This window comes from Dipteris shenzhenensis, chromosome 10, assembly GCF_047967505.1.
Source record: "Dipteris shenzhenensis isolate YYH24624 ecotype China chromosome 10, Dip_SZ_1.0, whole genome shotgun sequence".
NCBI classification, from domain to species: domain Eukaryota; kingdom Viridiplantae; phylum Streptophyta; class Polypodiopsida; order Gleicheniales; family Dipteridaceae; genus Dipteris; species Dipteris shenzhenensis.
This window is the reverse complement of record NC_141605.1, coordinates 21243498-21269333: the sequence shown is the minus strand read 5'-3', so window position 1 is coordinate 21269333 and position 25836 is coordinate 21243498. Positions and strand designations below refer to the sequence as shown.

At 44.0% G+C, this 25836-nt stretch overlaps 1 protein-coding gene across 1 annotated transcript in view; it reads right to left on the bottom strand.

The window, feature by feature from the left end:
• Nucleotides 1–7059: 7059 nt before the first annotated feature.
• The window catches only part of LOC147897547 (putative glutamate carboxypeptidase LAMP1), a 40378-nt gene continuing 21601 nt past the window's right edge, over nt 7060–25836 (bottom strand). The window contains exons 7-12 of the mRNA XM_087380210.1: nt 16903–16990; nt 16716–16799; nt 9296–9384; nt 9048–9173; nt 8518–8661; nt 7060–8405 (exon numbers count right to left, since the gene is read on the bottom strand). Coding sequence (XP_087236336.1) covers nt 8223–8405; nt 8518–8661; nt 9048–9173; nt 9296–9384; nt 16716–16799; nt 16903–16990 — 714 coding nt within the window. The 3' untranslated portion in view covers nt 7060–8222. The remainder of the gene's footprint in view (nt 8406–8517; nt 8662–9047; nt 9174–9295; nt 9385–16715; nt 16800–16902; nt 16991–25836) is intronic.

Here is a 25836-nt window from a genome sequence, read left to right as displayed (position 1 = left end):
TGTGCTGGGTTACCTTGTAGCAGGAGCAAGTGACGAATTTCGCCTCAAGCTTAAATGGGAGAATCCAAAAACTATGGTGCTAGCAAATGAGATTGCTCAAAAGTTTGATAAAGTTCAGTCTGATCCCACTTCAAAAAAGACGATTGTCCCTCCGCAACCCCCTCAATTCTTGCAACAACAACTTGGGGGGTCTAACTCAGGGGCATACCCCCACCCCTCATCAGGGACGTATCCTCCACCTCCACCTCAAATGTATGGTCCTCCTTTAGATGCTTACCCTTAACAAGGTATATATTCTCACCCTCCGCCTCGAAGATTTCCCTAGCCTTGCCCATGAGCCACCCTCCTTTCTACTCCCTCCGCCCCTCCAGCTATAGAGGCCCCTCCTGCAAAAGAATCCGAAGTCAATGACCTAGCCAAGGCCCTGAATGATCTTTGGCACATTCCAGCTCGAAATCCGGCATTGTCCTCCTATGTGGCAATTAAACGGTCCAGGAGCACGGCCGCTCGATCCACATATCGACGCGCCATCTCACCTTCTGACTACTTCAAGTTTGCCACCTGCAAGTACACATTCTCCGGCTCCTCTTCTTTATCGAAATACTCAATCATCGCTGCTGTCAACCTTGGCCAGCTTTGGCAAATGTCTTCGGCCTGCTTCTCATACCACACTTGAGCCAAACCCTCTAGAAATGTGGGAAGAACCAACAGCCATCTGTCTTCAGTAAGAAAGTTGAGAGAAACACAACAGCGCTTGAAGGCCACAAGATACTCATTTGGATTTTCTTCAACCCATCCACAAAACACGAGAATGTCAGCCATGCTTGGAAAATAGAAAAGAGAGAGATGAAATGAGGCTTATCTATGGTCAAACAATGGAAAGAGGTAGCTTAAACTGAAAATCAGGTGAAGATACATCCACAAAGCACACATAAGTAGGGTAGGGTGTGACTGGTGTATTGTGAAATACTACACGGGAAGAATTTTGAACATAGAATAGCTCATAGACAATCTTAAAAGGACCAACCCTCATGATATCATAGCCATCTTTACAAGCGAGGGTTAGAGACGCGGTGTGCATGAGGTTGTTCATCAAGGCAAACAAGAATGCCATGACAAATGTCAACATTTGGAGAGCTTGCATATCACCTTCAGCTTCTTTCAGTTCTTGTAGTCGCCATGCTATTTCTTCAAGGGGTGTGCGGTCTGGCATCCTTCTTTTGAGCAATGTCTCTTTGAGGACCTTTCTGATGATCTTTCGAAGTCGGTAAACTCGTATCAAGTATGCCCAACACTTAGTTTCATGATGACCACAACCTTCGCATTCCTTACAAATGATCACCCTCCTTCGTGGCTTGTAGCTTTGTTGGGGTGGTGCTTCCACTCGCGTCATACGTGATTGAAGTACAAGCTTCACGTGCTAAGAAATCGGCAACTATATTATTAGCTCGAGAGATATGCTCAATTTTTACCTCTTCAAATTGTTGGCATAGTTCCAATGCTTGTTGATGTCGTGGAACCAAGCCTTTGCTCCGCACCTTCCACCTTCCACTAACTTGTTCACACACTAGTTGAGAATCTCCTTGCATCTCAAGTTGCTTGATGCGATGCTCTTGTGCCTTTTGTAGCCCAAAAATGAGTGCCGAGTACTCAGCTTGGTTGCATGTACTTGCAGATGCAGACTTGCTATAACAATAATCCTCACCACCCGATGAAGTGAGCTTCACACATTGGTAGCCGTAAGGCACGGAGGACAGGCACCAAATCCTTGAACTTGTCGAGAAGTGACATAAATATCCACCCTCTTCGTGTGGTGTGCGTCCGTGAAGTGAACTTGAAAAGGTTCAGAATCTGCGATCTAGTAGGAGATATGAGTAGAGCTCATAAAGTGAAGTACTTTTGCTTTTTACAGCATGTGAAAACTCCCTATGGTTAGAGAGTTATAGTTTCCGAGATTTCAATATATAAGCAAAAATCATTACAGTTTCATCACTTCTTATCTGCTGGCCCAATGGTAAGTCTCCCTTTTGTGAAGGGGGAGGTCTTGGGTTCAAATCCCACTCTTTAATAAAAAGAGAGGAGAGGAGAGGAGAAGGAGAAGAGAAAGAGAAAGAGAAGAGAAAAGAGGGGGGCACGGGATCTGTTACAGTTTTGCAGAAACTCAGAAAAACAGTCCACGACCAAAAGACGCAGGAGCCCAGAAAAACGTCACGATCTGTCCGCGATGCACACGGGTGTACACAGTGGATGCACGCACGGGAGCATAGATGTTGCAGTTCTACAACTGCGATCGGTACGAGCAGAAGATTCGCCAGCCAGAATACACATGGGAACCGCAAGCAAAAAGCAGGCCGACTGGAAGCGCAGAAGCAGGGCGGTTTTACAGCCGTAGAGACAGGGAAGGCACACAATTTGGAGGCGCAAAAGAAGAGAACTGCGCACGAAAGAGGTCGCAGTACCGCACCCAGTCGTAGGAGTAACAGATTTTATACCACTAGCCGTGGAGATTTTGATCCCAGCAGCCACACCATTTCTATTAGCCAGAAAAGAAATCAGGACTAGAGGCTAGAGGCTAAGCATGGCGACGCTCGAGGGCCATAGAGGAAAGGAGAACGTGAGGGCGAAACATTATCATGGGAGGGGAAAAGGAATTAGAAGGGGAGGGAATGAAGAGGGAGACTATGACACAAGGGGAAAGGGAGAGGGGGAAGAGAAGCATGTACATGATGGGAGGAGGAATGTAAAGATGGAGACATCAAGGGAAGAGGACCATGCTTTATTTTGAAAGGAAGGGAAGGGAGAAATCAAAGTACTAGCTAGGTGGCTTTACAAGAATAAGCGTGTCTCATCAAGGAATAGCCCCCTCCTTTTATAGCCAAGAGAGAGGGTCTCTCCCAATAAATGCATCCTCCCACATGCATGGTGTGTGTGAAAGAGTCTCCCATGTGGGCTAGGCAGTTACACACTCTCAATTGTGTGCGATAATGCTTGGCCACATTTTTCCACATATATCAACTCCCATATCCCAAGTCTATGATACTCCCTTGGTCTCTTCCCAATTTTATAATACATTCAAACATCTAGGAGGACAAGTGGAGGGTTGGCACAAGGAATCTTGCCACCTCATCCTATATTTAACTTGCATCCTTGGACTATCTATACCTCCCCCACATGGGCCTATCCTATATGGAGGGAATAACCCAATATAATATCCCTCTCCACCTATTTTATATTACTTCTCCCATGGACTTTGAGCCATATCTCACTAAATGCAGCCTAGGTGTAGGGGTGGCACATGGAGGAGCCATGCTACCTTACATTTTATAATATTACTACCATGGATCACACATTATGGGTCCTCTTACATGGAAGGGTGGCACATGGTCATGCCCTGCCACCTCAACCCTGGGCCCTATGCACACCATATTTTATTATACTATTGCCACACATACAAACACACACACATATTAATGCCTTTTTCCTTAGACAAATTTATCCATAACAGTAGCATGCTATCTATATAAAGGATGATACCAACAACAAATACACTCCGTCTTTCTGAACATATACGAATTGTCAAGAGGAGTGTTGTTGAAAACTTATTGGTCAAACAAGTGTGTATTTTTTCATATCAAACCCATGGAGCTTCTTTGAGATCATAGAATGGTTTATGTAGCTTACACAATTTACTTTTCTATCTAAGCATCACAGATCCAATGAGCAAACTTACATAGACTTCCTCATGGAACTTCCCATTCAAAAAAGCTACTTTTATGCATCTTGTATGGTAATATCACGTGTCCAATTGATATAAATCATGATTTAGAGAATTTGAATGACTATTTGGTAGTCATGTTCCCTATCTCTAACAATGCAAGAGGTTTTTGGAAGCTATGTGCCTTGATGCACCATTGCTGAAATACCAATTTGACTGTGAAGTGAATTGTCCTCTAGATTGGGACCAAATCTTTCACACAAGAAAAGACCACTCTTCAGCCACATAGATTTGTTGAAACATTATCTTTGTCAACATTTGAAGCATTGGAAACTAAGATATGCATTCCAACTACCTTATTCTTCTCACTGTCTAATTTCTTCTTGTATTCATTGGACATGATGGCTTGGCTTCTTAGTATAATGGCATATTCCATTCTTCTTTGCTTTTCTTATATCATCCTTTTACTTGTTAGATGGCTATCTAGAAGTATTATTAAATGGGCATCATCTCTAGACTTGCCTTACCTTCGCTCACAGACTATAAGTTCTTAATCACTACTATGAGAACAGATTTAAGACCTTTCCTTGTCTTCTCCTCCATACAACACACAACTATAGAGGCTTTGCACTCCCCTCATAGACAAAGTGAGAGGAATATTGAAGCTCAGGTAGGATGCTGGCAACTGATTATGATGTCTTTGAAATCATCGTTTTTACAAGGCATGGTAGGCACACAAAGAAGCCCTATAAGAAATAGTGTGAGTGATACTAAACCTCTTGATTTGAAAATAAAGATAACAAGAGCTTGGGTATCATAGTAATACAATCTTCTCTATTCAACTATAGCAGCTATATTTGTTGCAAATGTACATCCAAGCCCATTACACCTTGGATTTTTAAGGGAGCAGTAGCTATGGGTGGGGCCACCCCTAATTACGAGTCCCCATAAACCTTTGGTAGCCAACAAGTTCACCAAGAAACTTCATAATGAGTAATTGCTTCGTGCAAGCTTGTATTCTTCACACTTAGCAACAATGCAAAAGCTACAAAATTCACTTACTGTGAATGGTTTTTGCACCAAATAAATGCACTAACCCAATAAACCAATGCTTAGCTAAACAGGTGCAATCTAGCTAATATATTAAGAGAGTTTTGGTCTCAATGCTGATATAAGCCAGTGCTTAGCTAAACAAGTGTAATCTAGCTTATATATTAGGGCAGTTTTGGTCTCAAAAGGACCTCATAAGGTTTTTCTTAAGGAATGGGCAATCTTCTTAATGGGTAAGGAGAAAAAGCAACTGGTAACATGTATTTAATGAAGTCATGTCAAGATTAAGAATGAATTTAGAGACATATCTTTAGTTTTTAATTTTTGTAGTTGCTTATTTGGACGGTTGTTGATGGTGTCTCCAAAAGACTGAAAAACACCTACACATATCCACTCCTAGCAATGGGAATACCATCTGACTAACGTCTAAAAAAGAAAGAGACAGTTCAAAGCATACAAATAGTTGAGACAATCATTTGTAGAGTATAAATATTGCATATAGTTTGTATTACAGTAGATAGCAACAACAACCACCATGCAAGAGGTGATGACCTACTTATAACAATATCCGATGGTATTCCGCGGATAACAATCAGAAAAAACAGACATTGTCCCAAAAATGATGTGGTGGATAATTGTCCCTACAGTTACAAAAGTATCCACTATTTGCTATTGTAACCCTCCTTAACTAGAGGTCTACTAACCCTCCTTGGTTGATGTCCACGTGGGTAGAGGAGTCACCCCCCAACACCTGGCATACCTGGTGGTAAAACCTTTTTGCAAAAAGTGGAGTACTCGAACCCTTCACTGGAAGTAATCCATCAGCTAAACTTTGATTGTGTGGATGGAGTTCAGATCTATGACTACTCTCTTAGCAGCAATTGGTCCGCTTGGTTTCGTTCAATTTTGGTTCCACCTCAAATGTTGTCTGTTCTTCTACAAAGCAATATCTGCACCGGGGGCTAAGGCATGGCTCAAGGTTGCTACGTTTTCTTTGTCCTCATATGTGGCATCCATGAATGTGGTGTGCTTTACATCCAATTCTATTGACAGGTTCTGTTGGTGTATTGCAGTCGGCTTCTCAAGCTCTGCTTTCAAATCAAACAATGTTGTGTCATCATGCATGGGCATTTGCCTCTTTTTTGCACCCTGTGCTAGGTTCTCCTTATGGTCATCTCAGGCTTGCATTTCTAAGCATCTAGTTACTATGCCCTTTTCTAACCACCTGTCTTTCTTGTTTTCAATCATGTCAAAGTAACCCATCACAATGCGACAGAGTAGAATAAAATGTATTTACTTGATGTTGACTTCCAAGGCTGCCCATTTTCCTAGAGTATAGCTTATGCTTCTAGAGATGTATGAGATAAGAACCCCTATTGATGTGACACCTCTACCTTCATGATGATCTAAAGAATATAAACATCTTCTTTTGTCCACATTTTGTTCTCAAGGGTTCCTCCACATACCTTGACTTCTTGGAGAGCAAGGAAAGTGGGAGAAAATCTAGCCAATAAGCCAACTCATTAGATTTGTCTAGATCAGTGAGTCCTTATATGTTCCAAGTCATGAAAGATATAGGATTACTTTAAACTCACCATTTTGTTTTCTTCTTGAATTTCTATTTAGAGCTCTTGATTTTGTCCCACCTTTAAGATTTCTTCTCTTGTCAAGTGCTATGGCTGAGATAGACCGCAGACATGCAACAACAATCCTAGATTCCCAAGCGGATGCCATTATGATTCCACCTACACGAGGAGATTCAAGTGTAGATCTAAGAATGTACATGCCGATTCCACTATCACACAATGTGGGAGATATATAGAAGATTATTCACCACCCATGAGATTCTCATGTACAATGGGTTACAGAGATGGCCAAGATCAGATGTTGGTTCATAGAAAGTCTAATCTAATATTATGAAATGAATTATCAAAATAAAGAGCAAGCAAATCATCACAAGAGACCATTGGATAGAGCACGAACAATTGGGAACATAAATGGCATGCAACATTGTGGGCTTACTAGGCATTCAATAGTGAGCATCATTAAAACCAGTGTAGTCTCGCCAACTGAATCCACTCTTGTAAGCCTCCAAATAGCAATACAAGAACAACTAGCAATCACATCTACTAAGAGTTCATGCAATGAGTTTAAAAAAGCCAAAACAGAGGTTTGACACGAAGTCAATGCATAAGGCCTTCAAGGAATGGCAATACTTGGTGCTACTATATAATGCACACAAAGCGCAAAGAAAGTTCAAGTACATGAAACTTGGGCCTTTCATCATCAAGGCTATCATTGATTGTCATGTAATTAAATTTCAAACCCTAAAAGGGGTGGAATTTGATTGCTTGTCTCAAAAACAAGGATTCTACTTATCCCCTCCAAAATTGGACTATATCATAACCTTGCAAGATGTGAATATAGTAGACCATACATTCCTACATATTTGAATGTGTGAGTCGTGCACGTGCACAAATTTCAGTGCAAGACTCCATTGATACAGCAACAACAATAAGTTGTTCATACATTGTAAGACCCCAGATTTGAATACTGTTAAAAGCCGAAGTTTCAAGATTATTTATCTTGAATGAAGTGTGCAGTTCTGCATGTAGGTGTAGGGTTGGGGATGTCATCTTGACACAAAAAGACTATACCCGTCATCCAAACTAACAAAGATGCTTTCAAAGCATCAGACTCCATTATCAAGTGAAAAAATGTCCACATAATAGGATGAAAGACACGGTGCCATCACATATCTGAACAGATGACAATCTCCTTTCTAGATTTAAGCTCCAACCCCTTTCTGCCTTCCAGTCCATAAAAATTACAGAGGATGAGCCCAAAGAAGACCCAGAACTTTGCGCATTCGATCAAAAACTATGGAAAGGTAAACATGCAAACCTCTTCATTGCAGCACCTCTTCCACACATGCATCTCCACTTGTTCACATAATGCAGGAAATATTTCTTGGCCATGTAATCTCCTTCCGCGCCTTACGAGGTATAACTTATGACAGCCTGGAAAAATCTTTGGCTGCAAGATCATATTGCTATAATATACATTCCTGTAAACTTTGTAAAGTCAGTTCTCTGACTGTACCACAAGTACCTCAGCAGTGATGCTTAAAATTACAAGCCCAGTAACTCCAACAACTCCCATTCTCAGCTGCTCTTGCTCATCAGTAAACAGACCTTAGAGATCCCTACACATGTAAAATTCCAATTGTTGGCGAGTCATGGTCAAGATTGTCTTCAATCTTCCATCAAATATGGAATTCATATACCCAGACCTCAGCTTTTGAGTCACTTATCCATCCCCAAATGTTCATCTTTCTACTTTCTGTTTTTATCAGGAAATCAGGCACTAAAGCTGAGCAGCCTTTGTAAAACAGATGCCAGCTCTGAGTGTCCACATTCTTGTAAGAGCAGATAGATCAATCACACGTGATCCATAATCATGTGAGCTGTCCACCAATTACAAGAGCTGCTCTATCAATCACACGGGATACCCTCCAGATCTCATGCTGGACAGCTGTCCACTTTTCTGGGCCATTGCTGTCAATGGCAGTTGATATTGCATCATTCACTCCAGGAAAAAAAGAGCTACCATACTCATTGTTCTTTGAAGGGCCATACACCTGCAACGTCACATTTAGATTGCATGAACATCAAGCTAACAGGGAAAAAATGATGTACTCACAAATTCTCAATTCCAGCACTTCAACTACGGGGCTTCTAGAGATGACTCACTAAATGTTTGTGCCAAGTCCTGCCTTTCAAACCATCGTTGTCCAAAAAAGCTCTCTCTGACAGACACAGACGATCATTCAAGATGCGAGCTCTTGTAACCAGTTGAACTGATTTCTCCATATCCAGTTTTAGACTTGAAAAAATCTGGACAGTATAAAGTAGTCAGCCCCACACCAGAACCCCATGATGCTCAATTTGTCAAGAAATCAAAGCATCCTTTCATCATTTGTAAAAGGCCATCTAATGGAGTTTCTTAAATCCAATCAATGGGATTTACTATTATCTGGACTTAGCTATTTAAGGCTCACTAAACGTTTTCAGAGACTATCTAAGGAATGCTTTTTATCCAGCCACTAACAACAGAAGTCCAAGTCGAAATTTTTATTCGTCTATTGTGAGCACACATCCTTCAATAATTGAGAAGTAAATTCATGTAAACTAGGAAACAAATTGGATTTATATTCCAAAGAGGGAAATGAAATATAGACTGTTATTTTTCTCACAAAGGACTCAGGTAAATGAGAAACTACCCCAGCTTCTTGAACTGATCGAGTCACTGCATCACTGAAAGACTTAATAGCAGACCAAAGAGGTGCAACAGTCACATTAACAGAACCATGATCGGCTAGTTTCTGTTGGACTGCCCTTGTATAAACCTGAAACACATCATGAGCTTGTCAGAAACAAAACCGTAAAACACGCACCAAGCTTCATATAGTAGTATATGTCTTAAATCTTAGAATTCCATATAGTGTTTCTGTAAAGGTATCCCGATTACCTCTAACTCCTTTGCATATGTAGTGTAGTCAAAGGGAACAATCAGATCATCAGCTAAACGCAGACCAGTAAGACCCCAGATCGTTGAAGCTGTAAGAAAATAAACACAAGATTTAATCTCTCTCTCATTCTCTCTCTCATGACTCTATTTGATGGAGATGCGGCAACAGAGAGAGACTTTATTGCAGCAGATCAGACAGCATGAGGTGACAATGCAACAAGAGACAGAAGCTGATCGTGCACAGCCTTGGGACATGGTGAAGTAGAGGAGATAGCCAACATGAGGACAGCATGGATCAGCGGGAAGAGACGGCACGGAGCAGTGGAGCCAAGGACATAGAGACCACACACAATGCAAAGGTTGACCAAAGCACCCACAATGGAGGTTCAGCCCATCCCAGCTCTACTCAGAGGGGATCGTCCGAGCCGAGGCATCACTTTTGATATGGGCCACCCACAGAGATCACCGAGACCATGCCCCCTGCCATAGTGACACACGATTCAACAGACAAAGATATGAGATATCTTCGCAGCTCACAGCAGAGCCACCATGGCACCTGGCTATGTATTTTGAGTACTAGTTTGGAGTTTGGAGTTTTCTAACTTTTTAGCATAGCACACAGCAAGGGCCCTGCCGAGCCCTTTGCCTCAACCCACAGTGGTTTGTATGAGGTACCCTTGGATTGTACTTTGTCTCATAGGCCCGCAAGGTCTTCCGAAGATGATAATATATCTATCTCTCTCTCTCACAGACCCACAGGAGTTATAAAGGCCCAAAACATTCTCCTTTTACTGGGAGACATTATAGAAACTTACTTGCAGCATACCACTTTGGAGTCATGGGAGATAGGCATCCAGCAAATTGTGGCGTTGTTATCATGTAAACCTAGCATACATGGCCAGTTTCTTTGTTGAAGGATACTAATATTGCTTTAGCAAGTACCTAAGTAGACACACAGAGCAGTGATGTCCATCCAAATAGGGAGGAGGTGCTAACATGTGGATCTGATAACTATTGGAGGTCAGCATCTCCTAATGTCACATGGATAGGTTAGGTCATGAGTGAGGGCCTTGTTGTGGGGTGCCTGCCCCCCCAGGGGACGAGCATTTATCGAGCGAAATCTTCCGAGCATCCGAACGAAGTTAAAAAAAAGCTTCCAACTATGTAAAAATATGGCAAAAATAGATTGGAACAAAACATAGTTTCACTTAGAAATATGCAAAGTATTATAGCAATGCCTATTTTATACACAAATCTTTACATGAATCTTTGGAAATCGTGAGTAACATAATAGGATGGCTTTTGAAGAAACCAGACTTCTCTATTAAAATTCCCTTATGATCCTGAGGGTCGGGACAGCGAAGGTGTGGAGGTACTTAGGCCCCAAGCCTCTTCATCATCTTCTTCAGCTCTCTCCTCTCCTTTCTCTGTCCATCCCCTTGTCTACCTTCTTTCCCATCCACTTTCTCTTCTAGTTCAATTCTCTCGTCACTCCGACATGTCTACCGTGGCTGAGATGGTGGAGAGCAAGGCAAAAATTCTGGTTTTTCCCACCTTCCCAATCGAACGTCAATTGGATGGCCTCAATCACGATGTTGGGCCGGCCATGATGGAATCCGTGCTACAATCGTATGATTTAGCAGACTTCATATTGGTAGGAGCTGATAGGCCTGACCCCTTGTGTCAAACCTAGGGATCCTGCAACAGGAGGAGGTCAAGACCATGTCTCAATTGTGGGACTGTGTCAATGTGAGGGTAAGCTCATTCATATTCCTACACTGTACTCCTCAGGTGATTAATCACGTGAAGCATATGATGGTGGCCAAAAGTATCTAGGAGCAATTAGCGTCCTTGTACAATCGAACCTCTCCCATGAAGAGGGTCTCTTTGGAAGTCTAGATGAGATCGTTTGGATCCCATGAAGTCTTCATCGATGTGGGAGCACATCAACAAGTCACAAGAACTTCAGCAAGAGATTCCCCAGGTAGGGAAGCAGATATCATCCAAGGACATGGCCATCACATTGCTGTCCAAGCTATCTTCTCAATACGTTGCATTCTATTCGTCCTTAATAACCAATGGAGGGATGTGAATATATTGACTTGGGGGCAGGAATTGGTTCCAATGGTGCTCAGCTGGGAGGATACATTTGTCGATCGCACTAATGAGATTCACTCAGAGGCTTTGTCAGCTGAGCAGAAGGGTAAGAAGAAGTTGACAGCTAAAAAATGGGAAGCATTTAAGGCCTCACGTACTTGTAACCGTTGTTACCAAAAAGGTCATTATTGGCGGCAGTGTCTTCAGAGGATCAGTGAGGAGACCAGTGAGGAGAAGGAAGGTTATGCGGTCGTCACGTTGATTGGTGACAGTGTCTTCAGAGGATCAGTGAGAGGAGACCAGTGAGGAGAAGGAAGGTTATGCGGTTGTCACGTCGATTGCTCCAGCCTTCTAGTAGCACGAGGTGAGATGCACCGCTAGTAGGCTTTTTGGTTCCAAATGGAGGATTGCTTGCTTGTATGTGGCAGCGGGACCTGCCGAACAAGTGCAGTGGCGAAAGAGTCTTCGATTAAGGCAGGCTTTCAGGCACGACCTTGATCCAGGAGTTGTTGCAGACTTGTGGGTCAGCCACTTAGGCCTGCTGGTCGGGCAGTGTAGGGCATGGTGGTCAGCCCCTATAGGTTGTGCAGCAGACCTCTTATAGGGAAGGAGAGGATCGGCCATTGGGAGCAGCCCAGTCGGCTCTAGAGCTAGGCCCTTGTAGGGCTGCATAGCAGCAAAAGGGGTCGGCCCTAGGAGGTGGTGTGTCAGCCCACCCAAGGCCTACTGATCAGCCACATGTACCAGCCGACTAGGGGCGGAATGGCTGCCTATATATAGGCCCTTTCCCCAAACTTGTTCATCATCCCTTGGAGCACCTTTTGTGCAGTGTTTGCCCTGAGATCCCTTGCAATCTCTCGTCTTTTTCTCTCCTTTCCAGTTCTGTTTGTGTGTGGTTTGCTCTCTCCATCTCTGTTCAGATCTGCTGCACTTCTCACAATAACATGATCTAGCTACATTGCAATGCAATCATGCAGTGGTGGAGACGAACGCATCCTTTGGGAAAGCCCAACATACCCCATGTGATGGAGAAGAACGCATGCTTTAGGAAAGTCCAACATACTTAGTATGCCATTGATTTCTTTCTTTCACAAGAGGACTGTACAAATGCCATGGCACATCAATTACCCAAGTCTTAAAACTTGAAAAGTCCTATAAAACTAGTGAGGTGGAAAGGCAAAGGTTTCTCTATCTACAAATGCAAAACTTGGATGCATGTCCTTTGAGCAAAAACAAACTCAATGAGGTCAATACTTGCACCATTAACAATGGCACAAGCTAAGGATCATGACATGAATGATAGCCATATTATGTAACGAAAGCATGTCCAAAAATAAAATAAATATGAAAAGAGATGCGATAAGCGCAATTTCGACATTTTAGAAATCAGTGTATACAGCATGGGCATTAGCGCAATTGGAGTCTAACAAATATTTGCAGAGTGGCTTGTGGGAATTAAACGCAGCAATCCCTTGCTCCACAATGAAGGCATACTACCAAAGAGCCAAGCATCATCAATCATGTACAGCAGAACAAGGCTCAACTCATCCTAAAGTTTAACAAAAAACTCAACAGTGACGCCATCCCAGCCCAGGGATTCGGAGCGTCCCAACCTAGACAATGTCACTTTCAACTCTTGATCGGTAAATGGTGAATCCAACGCATGTGCCTCATACAGCAAGCAACCTTCATCCCTGTTTTCTAACATTATCCCAATTATTGTGGGAGTCCTCCCAACATTTTGTTATTTTTAAAAGAAATGGTTTAACCTCTGCTCTGGCAAAGTGTGAGAATGAAGGACCCGTGGGCCGTGAGTTGAAGAAAATCTAGGTCACCAAACATGAGACCAATTTATGGACAATGGTCGAACTACTGCACTACTGCCTACACATGTGACTGAGTGAGATCAAGTAACCGTCATTACGATAAGAATTCAATAATTGGATTCCTAATCTGCAATTTTTTATTAGTCTTTTACTATACAGATTCTAATATTAAAATCCCATCATCAATGCATTACTTCTATTTGATGTAATCTCTTGGATTCAAGATCTGCAGCACAATTTACAAGGTTGCATGATTGCAATATGATTGGCGCCAAGACTAATATTGAGACGTAAATATCATGATTGCTTATGTGTATGCTAGGCAGAAGGGAGGCGTACAAAAACGTACGCACTACTAACACTTGCTCTCTTGGAAGTTGGTTCACACCCCTCAAAAAGGCACTTCATCTATTCATAAAATTCAACTCTAGATTCATTCTTCAACTTTCATTCCACCTTCCCCTCTTCCTAACAAACCAGTATTTATGTTATGAGTTTACTACATACAAGCAACTCATGTTTACAAAAGTTACTAGATTTTCCATGTATCATGCACATTGTAGCATCCTTAATCTTTTCTACATTGGAGAACATTTTGATAGCATGCAAAAGCTCTTTTAGGCTCCTTGGATCAAAATCTACATGAAAACCTAGAATGCTTGAATATTATAATAAAACGCCTACACATTTTTTTTCCAAAAAAAATAACAACTATTAATGCTTGAAAATATCCACCATACACATCAGCAAAAAACCATGAAGGTGCTGATCATGGGAAAAAGAAAAAGGGGCAACTAATTGCCGCCCAAATAGGACCAACCTATTTCCTGAGTTCCCAGCTTATTGCTTAGGGAGTCTCCGGAACAAGGGCTAACAACCACAGTGGCAGGCTATACAACCAACGAATACCTCTCTCAGTGAAAACATAGAAGAAGCCTGTAGGCCATGCCTTGGCCATGCCTTGCAAAAGTGCTGCCGCCTTTCGGCGATCACTCTAGACCCAAGAGTCCAAAGCTCCCATATAGCTCTCGGAGTGTAGATGATATCTTGCTAGTTGGTGACTAAAGTGGCCGCCAGAGTGATTGGCTGGCCTCCCATCACCCAATTGCACTGGGCAACCGAGATGTGCCATGCGGTGATGCTAGCAACTATCTCCCACACACTATCCTCTGGCCAAGGTGCATGACACGCCCACCTGGGAGGAACTACCTCATGTGCCTCGATCTTGGTCACTGTCTGGCCGTGAATCCGAGCCATCTTCTCTTCGGCACTTCTGCAATGGAAGTGCCTGCAAAACCTCTGAGAGCTCCTGGTCTGTAAAAGGCCTCTTTAACTGCCTGCTCATGCTCTGCGACACCACAAATGGAATGTCAAATGGTCTCCCTAATAGCGATCACCCAGAAGGGACAACTCCTCCGAATAGAATAGTCTGTGGTAAGACTCCGTGGTCATCTCGACGATCTCCTAGGGATCCGAGTGCATAATGCTGTCCAAGTTGCATCCCCACGGATCTAGAGCATGAGCTCTGAAAGGGATCTTTTGGAGTCCATCGTGCATGCGTTGGTCGAAATTAAACTTAGGCTTCCTGGAAGCCTATTAAACTCTGCCTCTCTCCAGGGATCTCTGCCGCATATCGTAAAGATAAACTACTCCTGCTTGTCCTCCCCATGCTCCAAATTATTGAAGACACTCCAACAATCCAGAAATCTACATCGGGAAGACACTCCATCAGCTATCTCCAAAAAGCGAGACGTTGTTGATGTTCAGGATGCCTATCCTGGAGTCCCCAGCCATGATTCCCATCCACACTTCCCTACCTGTGATCAACTGTTCTAGGCCAAATGCATCCGCGGACACTGCCTGAGAAGCCGACATGCAAACTCCCCTGCTCTTGCCTATTGCCGAAGACCAGAATTATGCACCTCTCCCTAGCAAAAGATGGTGGCGTCTGCAAATGTAAGGTGCTGAAAACATGTGCTCCTAAATCAAAACGAAATCAACCGATCTCCCAACCAATGCCCTCTGAAGCTCCTGGCGAAGAATCAGGTACTGTGGTTGCTGCCGTGTGTGGTCATGGAGTCCATGCACGTTCCAACTTACAAGTGTCCAGCTCATGGAGAAGGATCTTGAGAAGCCGACATGCAAACTCCCCTGCTCTTGCCTATTGCCGAAGACTAGAATTATGCGCTTCTCCCTAGCAAAAGATGGTGGCGTTTGCAAATGTAAGGTGCTGAAAACATATGCTCCTAAATCAAAAGGAAATCAACCGATCTCCCAACCAATGCCCTCTGAAGCTCCTAGCGAAGAATCAGGTACTGTGGTTGCTGGTGTGTGTGGTCATGGAGTCCATGCACGTTCCGAATTACTAGTGTCCAGCTCATGGAGAAGGATCTTGAGGAAACAGAGGTCTCTTGTGAGAAGGAGCTACATTGCTGAATCTAATTTCTAAGCCTTCGAGGGGGCTTTAAATGGGGAGTAATTCGCATCTGTGCGTCTCCGGAGTCCATATCAAGGGCATAACTGATTCCATGAGAATCTTGAGGTCCCACTGAATCATGAAGGACACCGCACACTGGTATAGAGACCAATGTGTGGCTTGTAAGTAATGAATCTCTGGCCCCAAGCGAATGACGCCCGTGGCATGACCTATGCTGGGTCTCTTAGGGGGGAAAACCTAGCTGAAAGCGCCGAGTTACCATGGTTGAGTTAGATATCCACTCCTTGCGGGTCCATTCACACCTCCATCATGCTGAGAATATGATTCTGCATCATTCGATCGAGCAGGAAAGGGGTCCACCTTTCCTTTCGCGTGGAGGCAAAGTTGAACCCCCAAAAGGGACGAGTGCGGGAATGGACCACTCCAATCGAGCCCCCTTTGTAGGGCTGCAAAATCATAATCGTCATCTCCAGAGCAAGGGTTAGGCATCGGGTATCTCCAGGTAGTTCCAGGGGCCGATCCTCCAAAAGTCCCTAGGCAAGGACTTCCCAAGGTGAGGCCTTGGGCCTAGAAGCTGAGATGAGTCACTTGAAGAGGCCTTTTGTGATAAAGCCGTATCCTGCAAGTGGGTGGAGGACTGGGGCTACACCGAGGAGGCCGTAGTCTGAGATGAGAAGAGGGGGGGGGGGGGGGGGGGGGGGGGGGGGGCAGCGCTGCGGGATAAAACACCTACACTTACTCCAAGAGCTTGTCATCTCACCATCTTTGTTCAAAACATAAAGGCATCAAAACATGGAAAAACTTTGAGCATGAGTTTGCAATAATATCGTGTTCTTACACATACATTATGCCTTTAATTTCCATGACATTTGTGGTTTTTGTATCACCTGCAACGATACTTGTGTGCTTAAAATGGAAATGTTGCAAGATACCAAAAGAAATAACCCTTTCGAAAAAGGATTTTGTCAAAATATAAATTCTCCAAATGCCACGTTAAAACAGTTCAATTCAAACCTATGTGCATAATATACGTTTTGCAACAACTTTTCAAAGTGCTTACCTGCGGTATGACGCTGAAATGTGGGATCACCAAACTTTTCCATCCAACGAAAGTTATCATATAAAGAATGGTAAACAGGATAATCTGTAAGAAGAAAGGGATAAAGACTATAAAATAACTCCATTCAAAATCTATAGCACCTTGTAACAAAACTGACATGGAAAACGTTGATACTACATGGCCTAACCTTTGCCAAAATAAATGTCTGCACTAGGAATCCCAGCATGCTCAAGAAATGCTGTAAAATCAGACCCACCTCCACCAAGCCGAGTGACCTGAAATGTATATACATATAATAATCTTGGCAAAAGTTTGAGACAAGTAAATTCCATGGCACTATATGGACTAAATCAATCAAGCAGAAGTGATATTACTCGAGTCAAACTCATAAACTTGCATGACCGCAACATTTCAGAAAAAATCATTAAATGTTCAAATCTCATAACAAATGCATTCACAAGACACCTGTGCGTGAAAGCTCCTAAGATCTAAGTTGTCTAAACTAAGACAAAACAGCCAACGATAGCAAAACTTAAGTATGCATCCACACCCACTTACATATATCATTTGAAAAAAGTAGATATGTGTTGCATCACCCTTCAATGTGTACATAAAAGACTTTTACAAAACTGGAGCCATCACAAAAGAAGAGCCTTTCATTTGAAGGAAATATTAAATCTGGAACCAAACAATCACTATAACATGCAAAATTAAAGTTATTGTATACCTCAAGGAATCTACTTTCTGTTGGAGATATCATAGCCAAAGAGTGTGGTGATGTTGATGTGTTAGTTGAAGTACTAGGTGATCTAGTACTAGTCTATGTGTGTGAGTCCTGTGTGAGTGCCACGTCTCATCACGGGACTTATCCCATATGCACTAGGTACTAGTGTGTGAGTGAATAGCCTATATAAGGCTTGCACTTCACTTGTCTTGTCATACTTGATGAATGAATGAGAGCCTTTCATTATGTCTTCATTTGTGCATCATTTCCTCATGCCCTAACCTTCTCTCTCTCTCTCTCTCTCTCTCTCTCTCTCTCTGTGATTCATAGACAGTCGAGACAGAGGCACATGTAGCCCTATATTGCCGCAGATATGCACATATCAGGGATGATTACCAGCAAATACTGGTAGACACCACACAGCTTTCATCAGTTCTCTCCACTGCCTCTCCGGCAGCGTTGGGGTCTTTTGTCACTCGTCTTTTTTTGTCCCGTCAAGAACTTGAAAACTCTTGACCCCTCCACATCATCGGAGATTTTTTTGTACTGAGGATTAGGTCCCATGGGTCATTTTTGGCCCCCCGAGGACGATAATAAGTTCTACTTCTACTTCTACTTCTCTCTCCACCATGTTTCTAACATGGTATCAGAGCAGGCCAATCCTGCCCTAGGCGCCCTGCCACATCATCTCCTTGCCCTAACCTACCCCTAACTCTGCTCAGCTTCCTCCTTCTTGCAGCCGCCTCATTTCCGCCTCTATTCTGCCTCCTCTTGCAGCCATTAGCTTCTGTTTTTACCTCCTCCATAGCCAGCTGCCTCTTCATTCCTTGCTGTCTTCATAATCCGCCTTCATCTAAGCCCTCTTGGAGCTGTAACTAGGCTCTTGGCAGCCCCCCTGCTTGTTGGTCCGCTCACATCCCAAGGCTCCAGCCCTAGTTGCAGGTACCCGAGGCATTTTGAAACCATTCCCTCGCCAGATATCCATTCTCTTGGGCTCCTTCTCCATTGGCGACTCCTTGGAGACCATCTGCTGCTGTTTTTTTGGCTTTATACAGCCTTCACAAGCTGGTTCGGAGCTGTTATCGCCCATTTGTTGCAGCCGCTTTCACACGTGGGAGTTTCACTGCATTTTGGAGCATCTGCTGCAGCCACCTCACTATTTCAGAGTATCTTTGTTGCTGTTTGGACCATATTCCAGCCAACTTGGTTATTTGAAGGCTGTTGTTGCACTTCGAAGTATTTTTGGAGCTTTCCTACTTTATTTCGAGGTGTAATCTTGCTGCGTATTGATCAAGGTTTACACTTTGGAGCCTCCGAGGTCATTCACAAGTTGCTAGGGGGAAGGCTTTCCCACGTGGCAAACCAAGATGCAATTGCTACTTATGCGTGAAGGAGTTTGGGATGTTATAGAGGATGACCAGGTTGAGTTACTTGCTCAACAACATCAAAAGATTTGGAAGCAGCAGAGTGCTAAGGCTATTGCCCTCATCGGTCTTTGCTTAGCTGACTCTCTCATCCATCATGTGGATTTCAAGTCAATAGCTAAGCAGATTTGGAGTCGCCTCAAGACCTTCTTTGGTAATAAAATCACCAACTCTAAAGTCTTTTTGAAGCTCAAATTTTCTGATCTGAAAATGGAAGAGAGTGATGAGTTGAGTGATCATCTAGCCCGGTTTCAATCTGTTGTTCAACAACTCTCACGTTTGAAAAGTGTCCCTGATCATGAAGATAAGATGGCTATCCTTATGAAGAGTATGCATGGCATTTCTCGCTTCGAGCACACGCTCAAGATCCTTCGTCTCGCCACTACCTTCACATATGTAATGAGGTGCATACGATGAAAATGGGCGGTTTTACCTCCCAGTTCCCACATTTGATGTTAGATGGGACTCAAACTTTGCAAGAATATGGAGACCATATGGTTTAAGACCTGTGGAAAGTTTGACTCCAATCCAACACGTGGACATGCATATCTTATTGACCCATTTCATATTTTACACCTTCACATATGTAACGAGGTGGATAGGATGAAAATGGGCCATTTCACCTCCTAGTGCCCACATTGGATGTGAGATGGGACTCAAACTTTATAAGAACATGAAGATGAATTGATGATATGGTGGCCCTTCTCATTGAGAAGGATCGTCGCAATATGGAAGCCGCTCTTGCCTCTCCTATTGATCATGCATTTGCTTCCACAAGCAAATGGAAGACCAACAAGAACATTATTTGCCAATTTTGCAAGAGGAAAGGACACATTGAAGCCCATTGCTTTGCACAGGAACAAGAGAAGCATCATGCCAATCTTCTGGCTGAAGATGAAGCTGAACCTGAAGAGCCCCCGGAGGAGATACATGCTGCTACAGTAGAGGTTCATGACCTCTCTCTTGACGACAAGGATCCATTTGACCAGGGTTGGGCTTTCTAGGCCCCTATGCTATGTGTGTTTGTGTTGAGTCAAATAAAGGTTCTCAGCCATGAGTTGTCCCTCTAAACTGAATGTATTTGGAGTCAATAAGAGGTACTCTACCCTAGGTCATCCCCCAAAATTGAATGTATTGTCTTTATGAAACACTGGGTGCACCTTACAACCCTGTGGTAATTCTAATTTATAGGCCACCTTGCCTATTCTTTTAGAATTAACCACGGCCCACAATATCAGGGTGATAACTTAGCACACTCTCCTGCAGTCAAAGACTTAGAGTGCGAAGAAACTCTGAGAAAAACTTTTTCTCCTTTCTTAAATTCTCTAACGGATCTGTTTTCATCTGCATACGCCTTAGCTCTATCCATAGCTTGGCAGATGTTAGCTGCATCTCCCGCATCTGAACCATAAAGTTCGCGGCACTATGCACTTTCTGAGGTACTCCAACTGTAGTTGGATTTGCTGGTCTATAACCATAGTTCAGCTCAAACGGACTGAATCCTATAAAGGAATGTTTTCTATCATTGTAGGCAAATTCTAACAATCACAACCACTTGTCCCATGTATGTTACCTCAATGAAACATATGCTCTAAGCATATCCTCTAAAATTTGGTTGACTCTTTCCGTCTAACCATCCGTTTCTGAATGATCCCCACTACTCATTCCCAACTCAGTCCTTAGGGTCTCAAACACCGCAGTCCAAAAATGACTGGTAAATTTAACATCCCTATCTAACACTATGGATTTGGGTAATCCATGCAGACAAAATATATGTTTAATAAACAAATCTGCCACTTGTGGGGCACTAACAGACTCTCTAGTTGGAATGAAGTGAGCCATCTTGGTAAGACGATCAACTACCAGAAGGATAGAATCATATCCACCTTGTGTCGTAGGTAGACCTGCAATGAAGTCCATGAAAATACTCTCCCACCTACCTAGTAATATTTCCAACGGCTGTAAAAATCTGGGTGGCTTCACTCGCTTTGCCTTCCTTACTTGATACGAAAACAATGTGTCACATATTCATGAATATGTTTTTTCATTTTAGGCCAAAAGAAATCTCGCTTCACGAGATCATATGTTTTCTCGACTCCTGGATGTCCCGCACTTGGGCTATCATGGCATTGTTGAATGACTTCTGCCTAAGATCATTCTAATTAGATACTACTACCTTGCCATTTCTTTTCAGCATACCATCTCTTATGGTATATCTTGCATAAGTTTGGCCTTTTCTGGATGCCAAGTCACCCTTTTCCCCGGGTTTCAACACATGAGCCTTAGGCCAAAGACTCTGGACGAACTCGTCCACCTTTTGAGTTTCTCTAATCTCGGTCATTAGAGCACTCCCATTGGACAGATGCGGGTTTCATCCCATTAGCTTAGGATTGAGACAGGGAGAGCAGCACGCATACAACAGAGTAGCGGATCTACATGTTGTGCACATTGGGATTGCTTGAGACAAAGGAGCATTTTCTATGTGCCTACCTAGCCTACTATGAGATCAGGGGACGATACCACAGTCTCTATAAGGATGGGAACGGCTTCAACCCACTATCAAGATTGATCCACTTCCATGATCATGTCTGCATTGGGCTCTATCTGCTCGAGATGCATCGACACAGGGAGATTCTGCTACAAGACATCAGAGAGCAGCAGGTGGCGACCAGACCATAAGACACAGAGGTTGACCAAACACATCAGCATGTCACAGATTTATACACTTTTGAGTAAGCTTCTGGACATTGTGGGGTGGAGGAAAGCTAGTTGATATGCAAGCAATTTAGATTACTGAGAGAGGGATGCAGAGGCCACCCGCGACATGGAGAGCGACTAGAGCACAGTCTATTGAGGTCCAACCTATCACAGCTTTCCTCAGAGGCAACCACCTAAGATGAGGGGCCACTCTGAACATAGCTCAGCGGGTTCAGAGATCGAGGAGACCACATCCCCCTCAACGTGTGAGACAACCCAATAGATGCAGATCCAAGACATTTTAACCGTTCATAGACGAGCCACCACAGTACCGGGTTTCGGTGTCTGAGTTCCAGCTTTCAGCATACGTTTGGTACTTAGATTTTGCTTGAGCTATTGAGCTCTTTATTTCAGCAAGGGGCTAGCGCGCCCTTTTCTCCAGCCCTTTGAGGCTTGTATGATTTTTCCTTTTGGTGTACTTCGCACTCTATCCCATAGGCCCACGAGGCCTTCCACGGACGTCTCTCTCTCTCTCTCTCTCTCTCTCTCTCTTTTTGGACCCGTGGACCAAGGGCTTGCTTTTTGACTCCTTGGTCCATCCAACAAGGATCTCTCTCCTTCTCCCTCCAATGGCTGATCATACCTATCTTTTCTTTAGCATTTCCACTCCCCGTCGCATAAGACTTTCCACCTCGCTGAGTTCTTACTCCACCTACCATGATATACGCTTCGATCGCGACCACTCACCTACTTACTATGGCCATCTGTACATACTTCTCGCCTACATTGACTTCATATCCCTATTAGAGGATCGTGCTGCCCTAGTCACCTGCTCACTACACGAGGCTTTTTCCCACACCACCCGCTCCGCCTATCCACCACCTCCTGTGACCGTACTCTGTAATAGCTGGTACGATGATGAGTGTAAGGCTTTATGCCGTCAGCACAGCTTTGAAACCAAAAACAGTCTTCCAAGCCAACCAGAGACGCTACACGAGTACCATCGACTGATACGCAGAAAGAAACTAGACTTTGTTCGTCAGAACGAGGAGGACACTCAGGTGTGGTTTGATTATGCACGCACACTCTATGATATCCCAAATCAGCCAGTCCCTAACCTCTCACATATGCCACGCCCCAAATCCTGCATCCTCTTCACTAGGAGGGGGGGTAAAGGAATCCGTAATGAAACTTCATAATGGCCAAGTGAAGGATCATGAGGGACTATGCACTGAGTTCATTGCATATGGGATTAACCTCCTAGCCCCAATCTTAGCAAAGCTATTTAATGAAGCTGTTTGTTTGGGGTTTCCACGCACACTGGACCATTAACACTATCTCACCCATTCACAAGGTAGGGGATCCCATGAGCCCGGAGAACTACAGGACCATTATGATTTAATTACCCCTCACTGAGGATCTCTCTTGGGCAGTTCCGAGTCTCTTCACATAGACTTCGTATCGAAAGTGACAGAGCAGAGCGACTACACAGGGAGAGGCGCATATGCACTTTGTGTGACATGCAGGAGGTTGAGACAGAGGAGCACTTCATCTTCAGATGTCCTGTTTACTATGAGATCCGCGGACATTTCTATTGCCTCTTCAGAGACAGCTATGGGATTTTGGCCCGATTCATCTCCTACCCAGACCAACGATATTTGGCAGGTTTCGTTCATGAGGCACTCAGACATCACGAGAGGATACTTTGAGCACGGAGACAGGAGCAGACTTTTTCCTTGGCTGATCCCTCTCAGAGCTCTATCACGGAGTTTTTCCAACCAGATCACATGGACACCCACGGGACGAGGCCTCGACATGACCGTGACTTGGAGGCTATGACCCGACAGCTCAGACAGAGGGTTGGCGCATAGATCACACTTGGGGACATCCCCTCCCTATTTAGAGTCGGGTCCAGCTCGACGGGGGTCACAGTAGCCCTGGTTAGACGCAGAGCTATGACCAGGAGACATGCCAGGGCTGCACCTTTGAGTGGCCGACAGCACTCTATCGCCGATTTCATGCCCCCATTGCCTCGTCCACCTTGATGTCCTGATGTTGATGATGATGATGATGATGATGAGATAGTCGACTACCGACATGGCTATGTTGTACTCAGGATTTAGTACTGACATTCTGCATTTTTTGCATTTGCTTTGGTGTGGATGCTCGTTTTAGTAGCTCCACCACCACAGCTCGTTTGTACTAGGTTTTTCACAGTCTCATAGACCCATCAGTCTTCCGAAGACTTTAATAAACTCTCTCTCTCTCTCTCTCTCTCTCTCTCTCTCTCTCACACACACACACACACACACACACATTTTTAGGACCCGCAGACCAAGGGCTTGCTTTTTGACTCCTTGGTCCATCCAGCGAGGATGTATGACAGCCCTAGTTGGGGGCCACATCTATCAGATATAGAGTGGGCTCGAGTGGAGCACTTACACGTTCTCATGCTATCTAGGCCTGCTTTGCAAACTTTCGGAAGGCTTTTCACATAGTCCCACAATCTCACATGATTAGACGACTTGAGAAGATGCAGATTCCAGGAGTCATGATTTGGGGGGTAATGAGTCTATAAGTCCGTCATAGGGAGAGCATGTGTCCCTAGAGGCCTGTCAGATTGGTCAAGAGCATGATAGAAGTGCAGGGATGCCCCCTCTCACACAAACTATTTGGCCTCCATATTGATGAGATCACGACTTCCAGAGCCAACCTTCACGATGACCCACACAGCCAAAGCACGACTTACATGAGGGCAGGGACCGTAGCTCGACTAAAGCGACAGTGCTTTCAGGCACATTTTCAGGAAACCCAACGAAGGGATGGCTATTTGAAACATCAGTGAGGCCAACAGCCATGTACACAGCACACTTCTGAGGGGGTGACTTAACAGCAACCAAGTGGCGACGTTTCGAGAGGCGGCAGGTGACTATGGGATCCTGAATTGATTCGGAGTAAGTCTTCAGTCCCCCACAAGATCATACAGGTAGAGTTTGCCATGACACTGCTCGAAATTGATGCCATTTTCTAAACGGTTACTTATCTTCACAAAATATAGGCCTTACCGAGAGGGAGGCTATCAAGGATTGCACTGGAGTCATATATACAACTAGATGAGAGCGGGGTTTGCATGCCCTGGTATACAAATATTTTTAGATGGTTTGACAACCAAGTATTCAGATGGACCTCTCCCTCTCTTTCAGTACAGCTTGGATGACCCTGATCCCTCGGTCCCACAAGATGAGATCAACCATATTATACAATTGGACCTACTCCAGCGTTATACGTCACGGACTTGGGGGAGGGACCAGGAGTTCCCCACCAACACCCGGTTGTAGCGCAACCACTTCTTGAGAGTGTCGGAGGATGGAGTGATCATCAGACCCCAGTATCTAGAGGAAAGGCGAGGTCTCATATGCCCTCAGGATTGCCATTGGACAGATGCAGGTCTCATCCCATCAATTGAGGATCACGGCGGGGAGAGCACAGGGACACTAAAAGAGTAGTGGATTTTCAGACTATGCACTCTGGAAGAAGTAGAGATAGAGGAGCATTTCCTATGTACCTGTCCAGTTTACTAAGAGATCCGAGGATGGTATCACTATCTCTTTCACCCGTTGGTGATGCGAGGCAACCTGCCATTGAGATGCTGCAATGATGGAGTCAATAAGAGGTACTCTACCCTAGGTCATGCCCCAAATTGAATGTATTGTCTTTATGAAACACTGGGTGCACCTTACAACCCTGTGGTAATTCTAATTCATAGGCCACCTTGCCTATTCTTTTAGAATTAACCACGGCCCACAATATCAGGGTGATAACTTAGCACACTCTCCTGCAGTCAAAGACTTAGAGTGCGAAGAAACTCTGAGAAAAACTTTTTCTCCTTTCTTAAATTCTCTAACGGATCTGTTTTCATCTGCATACGCCTTAGCTCTATCCATAGCTTGGCAAATGTTAGCTGCATCTCCCGCATCTGAACCACAAAGTTCGTGGCACTATGCACTTTCTGAGGTACTCCAACTGTAGTTCGATTTGCTGGTCTATAACCATAGTTCAGCTCAAACAGACTGAATCCTGTAAAGGAATGTTTTCTATCATTGTAGGCAAATTCTAACAATCACAACCACTTGTCCCATGTATGTTACCTCAATGAAACATATGCTCTAAGCATATCCTCTAAAATTTGGTTGACTCTTTCCGTCTAACCATCTGTTTCTGAATGATCCCCACTACTCATTCCCAACTCACTCCTTAGGGGTGATCTTCAGGCGAG